At 39.5% G+C, this 17,021-nt stretch overlaps 1 protein-coding gene across 1 annotated transcript; it reads right to left on the bottom strand.

Annotated features, from left to right (window-relative positions):
- Positions 1-8,148: 8,148 nt before the first annotated feature.
- gpx2 (glutathione peroxidase 2) lies at positions 8,149-8,960 on the bottom strand (the record flags this gene model as incomplete). Its single annotated transcript, XM_082142868.1, has 2 exons — positions 8,734-8,960; positions 8,149-8,508 (listed from the first exon to the last, which is right to left on the bottom strand). The coding sequence occupies exons 1-2, from the start codon at positions 8,953-8,955 to the stop codon at positions 8,149-8,151; spliced, it is 582 nt and encodes a 193-aa protein (XP_081998994.1). The 5' UTR covers positions 8,956-8,960.
- Positions 8,961-17,021: the final 8,061 nt, after the last annotated feature.

The raw sequence follows: 17,021 nt of genomic DNA, 5'->3' as shown, positions 1-17,021 counted from the left end.
ACGTGATCTTGAGACCCCGGCCTGGATACGTGCCCAAGGTTCCCACCACTCCTTTCAGGGATCAGGTGGTGAACCTGCAAGCGCTGCCCTTGGAGGAGGCAGACCCAGCCTTGGCATTGCTCTGTCCAGTTCTTTGTCTGTTTTGGTGGGAAGCTGAAGGGAAAGGCTCTCTTCAAGCAAAGGTTGTCTCACTGGATAGTGGCTGACCAGATGCAGGGTCGACCATGCCCCCTAGTCGCTTCCTCCTGGACTTAAGCGTATGGCGCCTCGCTAACAGACATCTGTAGAGCTGACACTTCGCGAGATTCTGAAATCTCTGGGTAGAGCCAGTGTCCTCTCATGTACTCGCTTCCACTAGCCAGTAAGTAGCTCGGTGATCGGTGTCATCGGTTGCTGGGCCATTCCACTCCACGGACTGGATACGTACGCTATTTCACTCAGATGAGTTCTGCTTAGACCCTGAGTTCCTCCTGCACTGTCGATGCCGTCATCAGAGTGCATGCCCGGTTGGTCAGCCCTCGTGATTGGCTAGGTGCTTCCATGTGCATGGTTCCCTGCTTGGGCAACCCCCACATGTGTATTTCCACAGTAAGTCTCCACCGAGCACGTGTTTTCCCTCGGCAAGACATCTTGCTGTCTCGAGGTTGAAACTTCCACCCTGCGGGCTGGATACCTCTGAGTTTTACATATGCATCCCGCTCTCAGGTCATATGTGTATTCTAAGTCCTCCCTACGGGTAGGCGCTGTGTTACATATTCCACCTGGGATATGCCACCCAGTGTACCTTGGTATTCTTGCGTTAAGCCTAGCCCTTTGTCCGTGCTAGTCTCACAGCAGGAAGCTCAGACTTGCGCAGGGCACTGGAAGACAGCCGCTGTGGTGTGATTGAATTGGGACCCCCATTTCGTCAGTCACTGATGTAACTCTGAGTAACTGAATGAAAGGGAACGTCTCGGTTATGTATGTAACCCTTGTTCCCTGAGGAGGGAACGGAGACGTTACGTCCCCCTCCCACAGCCGCTGTACCGCTGGAACAGCCGGAAGTTCAGTCTCGGCTCCTCAGCATAACATTATGCGAGATTGCCACGCTGCTCCTTTTATACCCACGCGGTGGGGCGGAGTTGCGCTATGCAAATTCCGCAGACCCATGGCATTGTTATGCCATTGGCTCGTTTTGTAAGAACTCGAAGGTGATAGGCTTCTAAGCGAAACCCCTATTTCGTCAGTCACTGATGTAAAATCTCCACACTTGCACCTCATGTCACATGTACAGTATATAGCCTTCTCTGTCAGCCCCGAGGACTTTACATGTGATAAATGCAGGGAGATAGTCAGGCTGACGGAGAAGATTTCAGAACTAGAGACATGCATTCAAACTTTAATCGAGGATAGTAAGAATGCAAGGAATGAACTCTGTACATCGTTTGGTTCCGACTGTAGAGCCTGTGCAGCAGAGCAACTGGGTGACCGTGAGACGCTGTAGTCACGGGACAAAACACCGCTCTTCCTTTCCGATAACAACATTAAATTGGTTTTCCCTATAGTACCACATCTAAGTATAATGTGCATGCTCATTAACCGTAACAGAAGAGAAAACTGATAAATACTGTTATTTATTATTAGGAATAAACATATGACAATAAAATGACACAATTATTATTAAGAGAAGACACTGAAGGTCTACAACTAAGTTTTGAATCTTGATGTGTGGCCTTCTATGACGTCCTCCTTGCTGGGTTTTGGAAGGAGGCCAATATTTGATGCCAGACATGGGACTTGAATGCGAGGTGATGAGTCTTTATATTTGATGAAGGGGTCCAGTCTTCTTTTAATAACTTCTTCCATAAGGTCATCTCTGAAAGTTTGGGTTGTCTTCGTGTAAATAGGTCTTGCAATCCATTGTTTTGACTGTTTTTGGTACACAATGCTGTGTCTTTGGAGGCCTGAAATTAAAACGGTCATGGATGAGTTCTAATAATTTGGTCTGTCGGATATCCATTATCATTTGGGCTGTAATTGGTCTATTATACCAGAACAAGAATTGTTACATTCTAAAACATTAATTTGGTCAGATATAAGTCAAGGCCAGATATTATTTGTAAATCAGTACAGACATCTCTATTGCTGAAATGTAAAACGTGGTTTAGGTTCTAGTTTATCAGAGTGCGAACCTCATTTACCTTCACCTTTTGAGATGTGAAAAGTAACATATCTTCAATAGGTCATAGGAGAACTTATAATTGGCATATGTTTGGTACTTACTTCCTGTTGCTTCCTGTTTACGTGGCTATGATTAAACCGCTTGTTAAAAAAACACAACTCGATCCTACAGAATTAGCCGATCTCGAATCTACCTTTTCTGTCAAAGATACTAGAAAAGGCATCATCTTCACAACTATGTTCCTTTTTAGAAGGAAATTATATCTGCGAGGATTTTCAATCAGGATTTAGACCGTACCAGCTCTCATTAGTCACAAATGATTTGATCTTATCATCCGATCGTGGATGTATCTCTCGTAATGAATGAATCAAATTTTTCCTTAGGGAGACTACACTCCCTGATGCGATACTGTAGTAGACGGTTGCATAGTTATAATTTTCTCCCTGATATTATCAATCTTATAAGTGAAGAAGTTCATAAAGTCATTACTGCTGTGCTGCTTGGAAACATCTGGGCTTGAAGCTTTATTTTTCGTTAGTTTATCCACTGTTTCAAATAAATACCTAGGGTTTTGTTTATTTTCTTCTAATAGGGTTGAAAAATAAGCAGATCTAGCAGCTTTTAAGGCCTCTCTGTACGCAATCAAGCTCTCTTTTCATAAAATGCACAATACCTCTAATTTTGTTTTCTTCCAGTTGCGCTCCATTTTTCTGGCTGCTCTCTTAAGGGCCCGAGTGTGCTTGTTGTACCACGGCGTTGGACTATTTTCTTTAATCTTCTTTAAGCGCAACAGAGCAACTGTGTTTAAAGTGCTGGAAAAGAGAGTTCAAAGTTTCTGTCGCAATATCGAGTTATAAATCCAACATATTTGTAACACGGAGTCGGCTTTGCAGCCTTGCCTAAATTAAGTTTACACGAGACTAGATAATGATCTGAGATGTCATCGCTCTGCTGCAGAATTTCAACGGCATCAACATCTATTCCATGTGATAATATTAGATCTAGAGTGTGATTACGACAATGAGTAGGTCCTGACACGTGTTGTCTAACTCCAATAGAGTTAAGAATGTCTTTAAATGCCAATCCCAATGCATCTTTTTCGTTATCTACATGTATATTAAAATCACCAACAATTAGGACTTTATCTGCAGCCAGTACTAACTCTGATAGAAAGTCAGCAAATTCTTTGATAAAGTCTGTATGGTGCCCTGGTGACCTGTATACAGTAGCCAGCACATTCATTTACACTATATATTGTTGCATTACGTACCAACACTTCAAAAGAATTACATTTGAGACTAGACTTCTTAGTAATTCTGAAAATATTACTATAAATTACAGCAACACCTCCCCCTTTGCCTTTCAGACGAGGTTCATGTTTATAACAGTAATCTTGCGGGGTGGTCTCATTTAAAGTCATGTAATCGTTTGGTTTTAGCCAGGTTTCTGTCAAACACAGCACATCTAGATTATAGTCTGTAATCATATCATTAACACTTTTGAAGTAAGGGATCGAATATTCAGCAACCCAAGCTTTATCATTTGCTCATTTGTATTATATCTGTTTTTTATTTGTTGAACATCAATTAAATGTTTACCCTTAGATGGGTTTGGAAGTTTTTTGTATGTCCTAATTCGGGGAACAGACACAGTCTCTATATGATGATATTTAGGTGAAAGATTCTCTATGTGATGGGACTTATCTGACCTTGGTGATGTGAGACAGCTAGCAGACGGTCGATTTAGCCAGTCTGTCTGCTTCCTGACCTGAGCCCCAATTCAAGACACTTAAGTGGGCCTTTAATTAACTTTTATAAACATGCCTTAGATTAAAACATTACTGGTCTGCGACCTGCGATAATACAATGGCACTGACATATTTTAAGATAGTCTACTCTAGGACTAGGCTTAAAGGGATAGTTCACTTTGAAATAAATTTTTGATATGTTTTAGCTTACCTCCAGGGCATCCAAGATGTAGGTGTCTTTGTTTCCGCATTAGTTTCAATTTTGATATTTTTAGGTCAAACCGTTCTTGTCTGTCAGTCATATAATGCAGGTCGATGGTCACTGTCTCAAAACACAAGCACAGAGTCCAAATTAAAACAATTCCCCATCGTCCAAATGAAACAATTCCCCATCATAAGTACACATTGATGGCCTAAGACACGAAACGAGCGGTTTGTGTGAGAAAACGAACAGTATTTATATCGTTTTTACCTCTTGTAACCACAGCCACGTCCAAGTGATCTGAGGGCGCGGGCGCTTCGGTCTGCGCAAGCGCCGGAAAGCGCCGGAAGTGATCTCTCGCGCCTGTACATCACTCATTGTTTACACAGAACAGAGATTGTAGGTAAGACGGCTAATAGAAAAGGTACCAATTTGCGCTTATCCGGGATGTTTCAACCGTCGTAAAAGAAAACAATTACGTATGCTCGCGCGAACTCACCTGGGAGTGGTGTTTTCACGAATTCCCAATTTATGAGCCTTCTCTCTTGAAGTTATGGTTGATCGCTCTTCGGCTGGATATCAACACACCCATAAACTTACTAAAGTTGAGGAGGGTCTGCAGCGATCATTTTTCCCCTGATGATTTTATAAACCAAGGAGTGGATCGCTTAGTACTGACATCATCAGCTGTGCCTATGATGTTTTCGCATCCAACGGAGGTATGTGAACAACGTCTTTGTATGTGTCCTTTCTATTTGTAAAGCTGACAACATATGCTCTCCACTTCTGTTGGCATCTCACAACACTTGCTACGAGAACACCACCAATTTTGAAGAGATCTCTGTCTCTCTGAGGCTTGAAGACGTGCTGCTGCAGCGGATGCTTCCTCCATCGCTCTGAGTTCTTGATCTGTGTATTCTGGTTCAAATAAATATGGTTGTGAAAAAAATTCAACGTTGTCTGTTGATATATCGAAATCGTCTTCCATTGCGATTTCCTGTATATCTAAATAGGTTTAGATCTTCACAGTGAAAGGTAACACTTCCGAAATCTCTGTGTAAACAATGAGTGACGTACAGGCGCGAGAGATCACTTCTGGCGCTTTCCGGCGCTTGCGCAGACCGAAGCGCTCGCGCCCTCAGATCACTTGGACGTGGCTGTGGTTACAAGAGGTAAAAACGATATAAATACTGTTCGTTTTCTCACACAAACCGCTCGTTTCGTGTCTTAGGCCATCAATGTGTACTTATGATGGGGAATTGTTTCATTTGGACGATGGGGAATTGTTTTAATTTGGACTCTGTGCTTGTGTTTTGAGACAGTGACCATCGACCTGCATTATATGACTGACAGACAAGAACGGTTTGACCTAAAAATATCAAAATTGAAACTAATGCGGAAACAAAGACACCTACATCTTGGATGCCCTTGAGGTAAGCTAAAACATATAAAAAATTAATTTCAAAGTGAACTATCCCTTTAAGCCTTGTCTGTGAAACCAGGGGAATACATAACTAAATTAATATAACATGCCTAAGACTTTTGAACAGTTCTGTATATTTAAACATTCATATATCTATCTTGGCTCATTATAGGTGTCAGCACAATGGTTGTGCCCGATCAGGCACAGCTAATCAAAGACGGCTCTCAAAAAAGACATGCTGTGTGGCTAAAATGGTTTACCGGTGTGTGGAGACTTTCAGTGCAGGTTGAATTATTACACAAGTAGGTGGCGGCAAGAGACTGTCTTAATTAATTAGTCAGAGTAGACCAGTCCTACATACCAATTTTCCTGCTTATACTACACCCTAAAAGTATGTATTGTTTTTGTGAAGAAAAAGTGCATACTTTTGAGTGTGTAGGAGAAGAGTTAGGCAAGCTTTGGGACATACTTTGTCATAATTGCATGTTGCATCCTGTCACCGTTTAAACTTCCCTGTCAATCATCTTGAAACAGCTAAAATCCTCAACATTCAATTTAATTTAGTTTCCTACTGTATCGGAGAGAAATGTATTTGATAGCCAGTTGTGGGTCTTTCATGCGGAGACTCTTCTCATGTGTTTGCATAATGCATTTAAAGGTTAATGACCAAATGTAAAAGTTCGCAATGCTGTTGAAGATGAAATAATGTGGATCACATTGAATAAATATATTTTTGTCAGGTTAGATAATGATTATTATGCATTTAAAACCCTTTATCTAAATCTCTCTACTTAACTGTCAGTTTCACACTCCGCCATGTTTGTAGTTTTTTAACAATTTATTAGTGTTTGTAGTTCTATATTGTCTAAAATCTATATTGTTAAAAGCACTATATAAATGAAAGTGACTTGACTTCTAATAGAATCATTGTCCAACAAACAGTGGGTTGTGGGCAATATTAGCCCTTAGAGTGTGCACGGATCTGCACTTCAGATTCTAACCGGCAAAAAATAGACCATCCCGGTATCTATGGAATACTCATTTAAACATACAACGATTTGGGACACTAATTCTAATAGCCTACTATTTAGGACGGATAGTATGTAAATTGAGACTCAGCACTGTCCAAACCTGCTCCTATGTCCTGCAGAGTTTAGCTCTAACCCTTAATAAACACACCTGAAACCAGCTAATCAAGTCTTAAGACTCACTAGAAACCTCCAGGCAAGTATTGGACACTCCTGCAGTAGACCATTAATTTAACCAATTCACTCAAAAAAAAAATCTGATTAATTCAGAAATGAAACAAATGTGCTGAAATTATTTGAACTTTAAAGATAACCACCTCATAACCAGGCATATGGCAAAGAAAAAGATTTTCTTCGCAAACTTATAACTATACCTGAAGAATGAAAACAAAGGTAATCACACTCTCTTAGGGTACATTTACACGACAAGTATATGGTTAAAACAGATACGTTTTTCCTTTGAGTTTTCGGCGTACAGACACCATTGTCAAAACGATCCCCATTCACTCGGATCTGGGAAAACGACTAAAAACCCTGTATTCTGCTGCCAGGCCATTAGGAGGCGATGAAACACTATAGACTGAACATGTAATACGCATGTGCATGAAGTCATACGTTTACATGACGCGTTTACCTGAAAACCGATAGAGATTCGCGTTTTCGTTGTTTACCCGAAGACCGTTTTCAAAAACTTGCACTTTGAAACCCGTTTTCAAAACTTTTCGTTTAACGCAAAGTTTTGAAAACGGGTTTCAAAGTGCAAGTTTTTGAAAATGGTCTTCGGGTAAACAACAAAAACGCGAATCTCTGAAGACGATGACGTCATGCACATGCGTATTACGTGTTCAGTCTATAGTTTTTCATTGCCATATAATGGCCTGGCAGCAGAATACAGCGTTTTTAGTAGTTTTTCCAGATCCGTGTGAATTGGGATCGTTTTGACAATGATGTCGTCTGTACACGGAAAACTCAAAGGAAAAACTTCTCAGTTTTAAGCATATCGTTGTCGTGTAAACGTACCCTTAGTCTCTCCCTCACTCACTCTCTCTCTCTTATATACTATAGGCTACTTATGATTTTCCTGAAGCAGCCAGAGACTTTCTAGTTTCTAGTTCTAAAGTGACGTTTTTGAATTACGAAGGTTTGGGTGTATCAGTCTTTGTTTTTCCTTATTTATTTACATACTCTTGTCAAAACTGTTGTATAAAAGAAAAATCCCAGTCTTGCAATACATTATGCATGTAGACGCCACTTTAGACAAAGATAAAATGTTCAGTGAGACAAGTGATGCAAAGTCATATTATTGAACTAAGTCCAATAAGCCAGAACCGCCATTGCGTTGATCAATATTTTATTAAGGCATTTCCATTACAGAGGATTTGTTAATGGCATCATCTATAATTCTTTCATATATACAATCTCAGGTGAAACCCTATTACATTTTGGTGAGTCACTCTCATTAAGTAATATAAAAGAAAGCGAGATGATGCCACAATGTTGCTAACATGGAAGATAATGTGAATTAAAAACCATTGTCAATCTTGTTGTATTGAGTTAATACATCACTAAATTATGACACATGATCAATTAATGTGTTTTTGATGTCAGCTTCAGCAGTCTTTGAATGTCTGGTTCAATACTGAGAGTCTGAAACTTTCTACTGTATCTCTTGAAGGGTTCACCCTCTGGCCCAATTAGAAACTTTTCAAAATTCCATGAAATATCATTCCGACTGATGGGATTCCAGACCAGATATTTGGGGTCCTGCATAAGTGACATAGGATCATCATCTGGATAAGGAAGCTTGTCTTTCAAGTAGGAAAAGACAGGATGTGTATCACTCCCATTTACAACACACTTTTCAAAAATGGTGAACGCAGGCTTATACCCTTCACCTGGACGTACATACTTCAAGGAATTTAGAATTTCTGCATCAGAGCTGTTCTCCTGGAAAATGACCAAATGGAAAAAGTAGGGAGAATTCAGTGATTACAATAAAAATAAAAATGATGTACAATATTCCTACAAAGTTCTTCATCAATACTAGTAACAGCATGAATAGTTACATTTACCATTTATATGACACTGAGCCCACAAGTAAAATACATATGTAGAACTAAGTGTAACTAAAATAGTGAATAAAATGTGAGTTGCACTTCCTCATTTACAAACCTGGTATCCAAACTGGTTGCAGGGAAAACCCAGGACCACAAGTCGGTGAGGATATCTGCTCTGGAGCTCATTAAGCTGGATATAGTCCTGGGTGGTCGTCCCTCAGAGTGATGCCACATTTTCTATTAGTACCACTCGTCCTCTGAAAATATTGAAATCAATTGTTTCCCCTTCCAGTGTAGATGCATGTAGATCATAAAACGTCTTAGCTATAAATGTCATGTTCAGTCTTGCTCTCCTCTTCACAATGACATAAGCAGTGTCTTTTTCTACAATAATGTCGACAAAACAGGTCATGTGATGTCATGTATAATGCATGCCAGGTGTCTTACACCGATATGTGATAGTCAACCTTTTGTAAAGATAACGGTCTTAAAATATGGAATTAAAGACTGGTGCAATGAAGCAATCAATGTAGTTTTGAATCCTGAACTTTTTGCCTGAACTATTACATTTAGCAAGAATAATACAAAGTATTCATAAAACATTGAAATGGAAGGCCTGCTACAGATAAAATAAAACTCCATTGAGCTCTGTGGAAATTTTTAGCAACCGTATCAGTTTCTGGGACATATTTTATTAATGATGTCTCTGTCTCCATTTCTTTGAACGTTATAAAAAATGGATGACTGCACAGGTTAATCTTAAGAGTGCCTAGATCTTTCATGCAGTGTGGTGAATACGAAGTCACTTAATTGCTCCTGTTAATTTTTTTTTTAGTACCATTAATTTCTTTGGAAATAGGAAATATGTATGCAGGGTTTCAGTTTCATGACCTTTTTGTAGAAATTAGTACCACTGCTTCCTAATCAACATCTTCAAGTTACTAGACAGCTACTGGCAAATGAGTTTGAAAAGGGTTGAAGCTAAACTCTGCAGGAAAGTGGATCTTAAGAGCCAGAGTTGCCCAATTCTGATTTACAACATAACACTGAACAAAATTATAAACGCAACACTTTTGTTTTTGCCCCCATTTTTCATGAGCTGAACTCAAAGATCTAAGACTTTTTCTATGTACACAAAAGGCCTATTTATCTCAAATATTGTTCACAAATCTTTGCCGAGATAATCCATCCACCTCACAGGTGTGGCATATCAAGTTGATTAGACAGCATGATTATTGCACAGGTGTGCCTTAGGCTGGCCACAATAAAAGGACACTCTAAAATGTGCAGTTTTCCTGTATTGTGGGGGTCCGGTGGGGTCCGAAAACCAGTCAGTATCTGGTGTTCCAGCCACCATTTGCGTCACGCAGTGCAACTAGTGATGGGCAGATCGAGGCTTCATGAAGCAATGAAACAGTTGAACCAAATGGGCCATATTGTTTCGAGGCTTCGAATCAATCCGACACCCGTCTCAACGGTGACACCTAGTGGTCACTTGCAGGTGTTGAACTTAAACAACCTTGATGAGCCATTAAAAAAAATTGTTTTTTTTTTATTATTGTAATTTTTAATATGTGAAGCTTGTAACCTGTAGGCTCCTCACTGTGCATAAAGTTATTTTGGTCCTGCAAAATTAATATTAATAAAAGAAATCAAGCCACAATGTCTCACTTTTTTAGAGATTTTTATAAAAAATTATTAATTTCTCTGCTTTGGAAGGACTTAGCCTACTTCTTTTTTTACAGTTAATTTCTCCAGCCTTTGAAAAAATCCTCTCACAAGAGACACTTGTTGCTGGCATGCAAAGATATTTTTTAGCTAGAACATACAAATGAGGAAAGATTACTGCTCTCTCTTTCCAGTAAGTTAGTGGATCATGAGTTCTGGGCAAATACGCAAATTTCAAATTCTTCTCAAATGGCGCATCATGGATGATGTATTGTTGCAGTAGGGTAGCTGCCGATCACAATACACACATCTCACTTTATTTAGGGTTTCTAAACGGAAATGCTCCCACACCATTTAATACTGTGAAGCTGATTTGATAAAATCTGTATTGTGAAAAGCGCTATACAAATAAACTTGACTTGACTTGACTTGACACCACAGATGTACGGCATCTCTTCTGGGGAGCCTCCATTTTATCTATCTATCCAAATCTATCTATCTATGTATCTATCTATATGAATCTATCCATGTCTCTATAATCTATCTATGTATCTAGATATAATCTATCTATGTATTTATATATGTATCTATAATCTATCTATGTTTCTATCTATTAATCTAGCTGTCTATATATATTTTTGTCTATGTATCTATTAATGTGTCATATCTATACTCTGTCTGTCTCTAGCCTATCAGTCAATGTGTTGTGTAAATTTAAATGTAAGCCTAAATAGCCTATAACTAATCATATCGCACTATGTCACTATATATATATCACCAAAAATCCGCTATCTCAAAATCAAACTCCTCTCACAAAAACCCACAAGGTCAATATGCGTTGATTTCACTTTTATACAGATGTGCGATCGTGTGGTCAGTTCCCGACCGTGTCAATCAAACTTTGATTCGGCGGACCACACCTGATCCACTTACTGAAACACTTCGAGGCTTCGTTTGGCCATAGTCACGTGACATGGGTGTTTTGAATCACGCTTCAGATCAGTGTTTCGAAACATCTGCGCTTCGGGATCTCGCAAAGCTTCGGAACGACTGTTTCGCGTCAGCCATCCCTAAGTGCAACACATCTCCTTCGCATTGAGTTGATCAGTTTGTTGATTGTGGCCTGTGGAATGTTGGTCCACTCCTCTTCAATGGCTGTGCGAAGTTGCTGGATATTGGCAGGACCTGGATCCCAAACATGCTCAATGGGTGACATGTCCGGTGAGTATGCTGGCCATGCAAGAACTGGGATGTTTTCAGGTTCCAGGAATTGTGTACAGATCCTTGCAACATGGGGCGTGCATTATCATGCTGCAACATGAGGTGATGGTCGTGGATGAATGGCACAACAATGGGCTTTAGGATCTCGTCACGGTATCTCTGTGCATTCAAAATGCAATCAATAAAATGCACCTGTGTTTGTTGTCCATAACATATGCCTGCCCATACCATAATCCCACCGCGACCATGGGCCACTCAATCCACAATGTTGACATCAGCAAATCGCTCACCCACACGACGCCATACACGCTGTCTGCCATCTGCCCTGTACAGTGAAAACTGGGATTCATCCGTGAAAAGAACACCCCTCAAAGTGAGACGGTTTCTGACAGTTTGTGCACAAATTCTTTGGTTATGCAAACCGATTGTTGCAGCAGCTGACCGGGTGGCTGGTCTCAGACGATCTTGGAGGTTAAGATGCTGGATGTGGAGGTCCTGGACTGGTGTGGTTACACGTGGTCTGTGGTTGTGAGGCCGGTTGGATGTACTACCAAATTCTCTGAAACGCCTTTGGAGACAGCTTATAATAGAGAAATGAACATTCAATACACGGGCAACAGCTCTGGTGGACATTCCTGCAGTCAGCATGCCAATTGCACGCTCCCTCAAAACTTGCGACATCTGTGGCATTGTGCTGTGTGATAAAACTGCACATTTTAGAGTGGCCTTTATTGTGGCCAGCCAAAGGCACACCTGTGCAATACTCATGCTGTCTAATCAGCATCTTGATATGCCACACCTGTGAGGTGGATGGATTATCTTGGCAAAGGAGAAGTGCTCACTAACACAGATTTAGACAGATTTGTGAGTTTAGCTCATGAAAAATGAGATTGAGATTGAGTTCAGCTCATGAAAAATGGGGGCAAAAACAAAAGTGTTGCGTTTATAATTTTGTTCAGTGTATAAGAAATAAAACGCAATCTTCGTGAGAGGGTAAAGGCCAAAGAGTGATGAGGCACAAATGGTCTCTGTGGTCTGGATTCAGGGCTGTGATAATGTTCAGAGGGCTGTCTTTGGTAATAGTCAGCATGCTCACTCATAGGATGGATTGATGATCAGTCTGGCGATAGGGAAATTGATCTGGGATGGGGGGCTTCGTCCTTTGAAGCTCTTTGAGATCTCGTCAATTCTGTTGACTTTCTAACATGTCGTCTAAATTAGATCATAACATGAATCTCTATAAGGCAGAGGCTTGATCCTTGCTCTTGCAATGATTCCTATTGATTAATTTTATGATTGTGGGGTTTCATGGAATGGCTGTCTTTATGAATAAATAGGGAATTTCACAATTTCAAGGTTTTATGAAATGTTGTTGTCATCAGCTGTTTGGTAAAATAACAGTTTATTGTATTTGTGCTGGTCAGACAAAGTCAGGGCGTTGAAACAAAGATAATTCAATAAACAGCTACTTTTTTATAACCATCACTTTATCTCCTGTTTTCTGTTTTTCCTGGCTTCCTCTGTCACCTATCAGTTGATAGAAGAGTTTTAAGTTAACTTGCTGTGAAAGTTTTGTTTTGGTTTTCTGCCAAATGGTTTTGGAATAGACATCTTCTGATGAGATCTGGTAATAAGAATGGATCATCCGATCCGATATTCCTGGAGATTCAGACTAACAATTATTTACCCTCCTGGGGCCCCAATTAACTGTTTTCCATTGTTGGAGTGCTCTGGCAGTATGTCAAGTCACCTTTATTTTTATAGTGCTTGCTTTTTACAGTGCTTGCTTTTTACAATACAGTTTAAAAGCAGCTTTACAGTGATAACATGAATATAATGCAACAAAGTTTGTTTCTGCTGTACAGCAGATTTAGAAGAAAATAGCATCATAGTCCAGCTTAAGTAAGTTCAGTGATGGTTCATTTTTGTTGTAAAAAAGTTATTAATTTAGTTAATTTATTTATTTATATTGCCGCTTTGGAGAAAACAGTGTAATCTCATATAATGATGTCAATGCATGCAGATCAATAATATTGTAGAATATTAAATGTTAAATATTAAATGTGTGCAGGTCTTTGCTATGTGCTAATTCTACCACAGGGATGAACTCTTGCACAAGTCTCTTTACTTTGTGTGGACATTTTTATTGCTTTAGAATTAGCATCATCCGGCTTGAAGGACCATATTAAAGATTGTATAGCATTTCAATGACAATGTAAAGGCACTTAGGTATTAGGCCTATTAGCAATCACCAAAGAATATTCGATTCGAAAAAATTATGTTCAATTGGTGAGGACATATATATGCACAGACCACTCATAGACCACGAATAAAAATAAAATAAAAAAAGTCTTCACAAACTTAATAGATGCAAGTAGAGTATTTTAAAGGTGTGTAGGTGTGGTTTTAGATGAAAGAAACAATGCTATATCAAATATATGTATGCAAATAAATAAGAAACTCTATAACTGTCAATAGTCTAATAACAAACATTCAGCATTTAGGAATATAAACAGTACTAGAAATATTTTCTATAGTATCTATATAAGACTAGCTAGCAGATAGCCGCATGCTACAGCTTGAGACAGGCTAGAGGCAAAAAAAAAAAGCACAAATACAGAAGAGGGAATAAAACTTACTATTATTAGTTGCACACACACAATATTAATCAACATTAATTACAATAGTAGTAAAGAACATCTTGGTTGAATTAAGCAACAGGTCATTCTATAATCATCATGGGACATGTGGCTCAACTGTCTTTCATCTGGGTGCCAGCTGTAGGAAAGTGACTGCCTGATTAAAATCTTAAAAAAGGATGAGTTATACATAGTACTTTCGAAAACAACCATTTATATGACAATCATATTTAAAGCAAATTTATCTTGGTACTGGTTGCTAAAACAACAATGCATGGTAACAATTAACACAAGTTCAAGTAAATGAGGAATCAAAATCTTCATTTAAGAACAGTGTGTCAGTGAACATGTCAGAACTTAATAACGTGTGTGTGTGTGTGTGTGTACTGTGTGTGTTTTGTGTGTGTGTAAAGAGGTCCAGCCAGATAGGAGGTCCAGTTCAAAATTTCTGCTAGAAAAAGAGAGATAACTTTAGCACCATTATTCCCCCCCCCCCAATTTTTTTTTAAAGATAGATCTTCAAAACTCACAGTTAAACTCAGCCTCAAACATTAGCTGGTGGATTTTCAGCTTGGTGAGTTCCCTGCATTTAGGCTCAAGTCTCTTCAGGGCTGGCAGCAAAATCTGCAGAAACTGCATGTCAGGATCTTCTGATCCAGCAGGGGCAGGACAGTTGGAAGTTTGTATGGCCTCAACGATTGTCTGCTCAAAAGAAGACATGGATCCAGCTTCAAATCTTCTCCGGCGTTGTTGTGGCTGGGCAAAGTCTTTTCCACTCTGCTTCTTTCTGCTCTCCTCCTCTACAGTCATGTCCTCTTCCCAGAGAGTCCATCCTACTCTCTTCTTGCACTGATCTCTACTCTTATTTCTGTTGGGTCCTGTCCTACCTGCTTTTCTTGCACATTTATTTCATCTGCCATTACTTCTGTACCGTCTTCCTCATTTCTTCTCCCTTCTCCTCTCTCCACTTCCACGTTCCCAGATGTGGGCAGAGAAGAGATAAATGGTAGGGGGAAAGACATGATATGATAGTAACGCCAAGGGTGTTTCTGGCTGGCAACTGCTCCGCTTTTTCTTTTCTTCTCCTCTCTCCTTTCCCTGACATAAACATCATGGAGATCCCTCCACTTTTTCCTGCACTCATCCACTGTTAAGTTTTTTAAAAATTACATATCTGTAAACTTAACTTACATAACTGTAAACTTACATCATAAGTGACTAATCAAATTACAGAAACATGAAGAGTGATCCCTTATTTTAATTTTAGTTCATTATTAATGCATTAGCCTACACCCAACACTGGTATTTTCATACCAGTTAGTTAATACTGCAAATTTCTAGTTTTTCATACTGCTAGTTCATATCACAGTAGCTTATGAACATAACTTTAAATTTGAAACTAAACAACATTTTAAAAACTGATAGCATTGTTCATTATGTTAACCACTGTCTTAAATGCGGAATAATACAACTGCATTGAAATACTAGGCTAGATGCTAATTTAGGCGGGACAAAGATTTGCATTCATTCTGCACATTTGGCAATCAAAACACACCTGGCAGACCGACAATCTCGCTAACTCTCTTCCAAGCTTCATTTTTCCTGCTGACGTTACTGTATGATTCAAGAGTAATATCATACAGAATGGGGTATTCGGAGACTGCTAGAATCAACTTTTCTCCCATGTTGCCGTGTACGATTGTAATGAAGGTTCCGTGTGACGGACACTAGGGGGCGAAATGTGACAATCGTATGCGAATGTCGTGTGCAGTGGAAAGGCGGCTTCAGATAAAAACATGGAAGCGACTTAAAGCAGCTGCCTATTAGTGGGTACCAAATATATCCGGTACTACAGAAACGCTGGTATCATCACACTTTCAGTACCGACTTGGTACCGAAGTACCGGTACCTTGAGAACACTAGTCTGTTATTAGTAAAAACAAAAATCCCTCTTATATTTTGCTCTTGCTACAATAGGCCCCCAGGGCCCTATACAGACTTCCTTAAGGAATTTGGAGATTTTCTCTCAAAGGTTGTAGTTGACAGTGATAGTTTTGATTGTTGGAGACTTTAACATCCACATGGATAATAAAAAGGATACATTAAGCTTTATGGACATTCTCAACCATACTGGAGTCAGAAAAAAGTGAAAGGTCCAACTCATTGTCATAATCATACGCTAGATTCATTTTTTTCTAAGGGAGTTGATGTTTAAAACATTGCAGTCTTAGTGATTACATCTCAGATCACTAAGGTCAAGAGTAGGTCAAGGTCAGTTGCTCCACGCCACATTTTCAAATTTGTAGAACCATTACATCTTCCAGCAAAGTTAACTTCACTAATCTCCCACACCTATCAGAATTGGTCAGTGCGTTAAGTAAAAAAATATATTTAAAAAACTCATTGGTGCAACAAAAATGATAAATACAGGGTAGTGTGGGGTGTTGTGCTGTGGGCCCCTAGAATCCTCACCACCTTTCGTCCCGCTAGCATCGGCCTTGAGTACAGTATGTGTAACGGCGGCCAGCTAGTAAGAGCTGTATGAATAAACCTCACTCTCCTGGCGCACTAGCAACCAACACTAGAGGCTGTGGTCTTTAGCATCATTGTTAGAGCCCCCAAACATGAATTGGGGCTCAGGTCAGGAAACAGACAGACTGGCTAAACCGACCGTCTGCTAGCCGTCTCCAGCACTTAGGTCAGATAAATCCCATCACATAGAGACTCTTTCACCTAGATATCATCATATAGAGACTGTGTCTGTTCCCCGAATTAGGAAATACAAAAAACTCCCAAACCTATTTAAGGGTAAAAATGTAATTGATGTTTAACAAATAAAAAACAGATATAATACAGATGAACAAATGATAAAGCT

This window comes from Leuciscus leuciscus (assembly GCF_965113295.1).
Source record: "Leuciscus leuciscus genome assembly, chromosome: 17".
NCBI lineage: Eukaryota > Metazoa > Chordata > Actinopteri > Cypriniformes > Leuciscidae > Leuciscus > Leuciscus leuciscus.
Note: the sequence above shows the minus strand (reverse complement) of the source record. Positions and strands in the feature narration are given on the sequence as shown.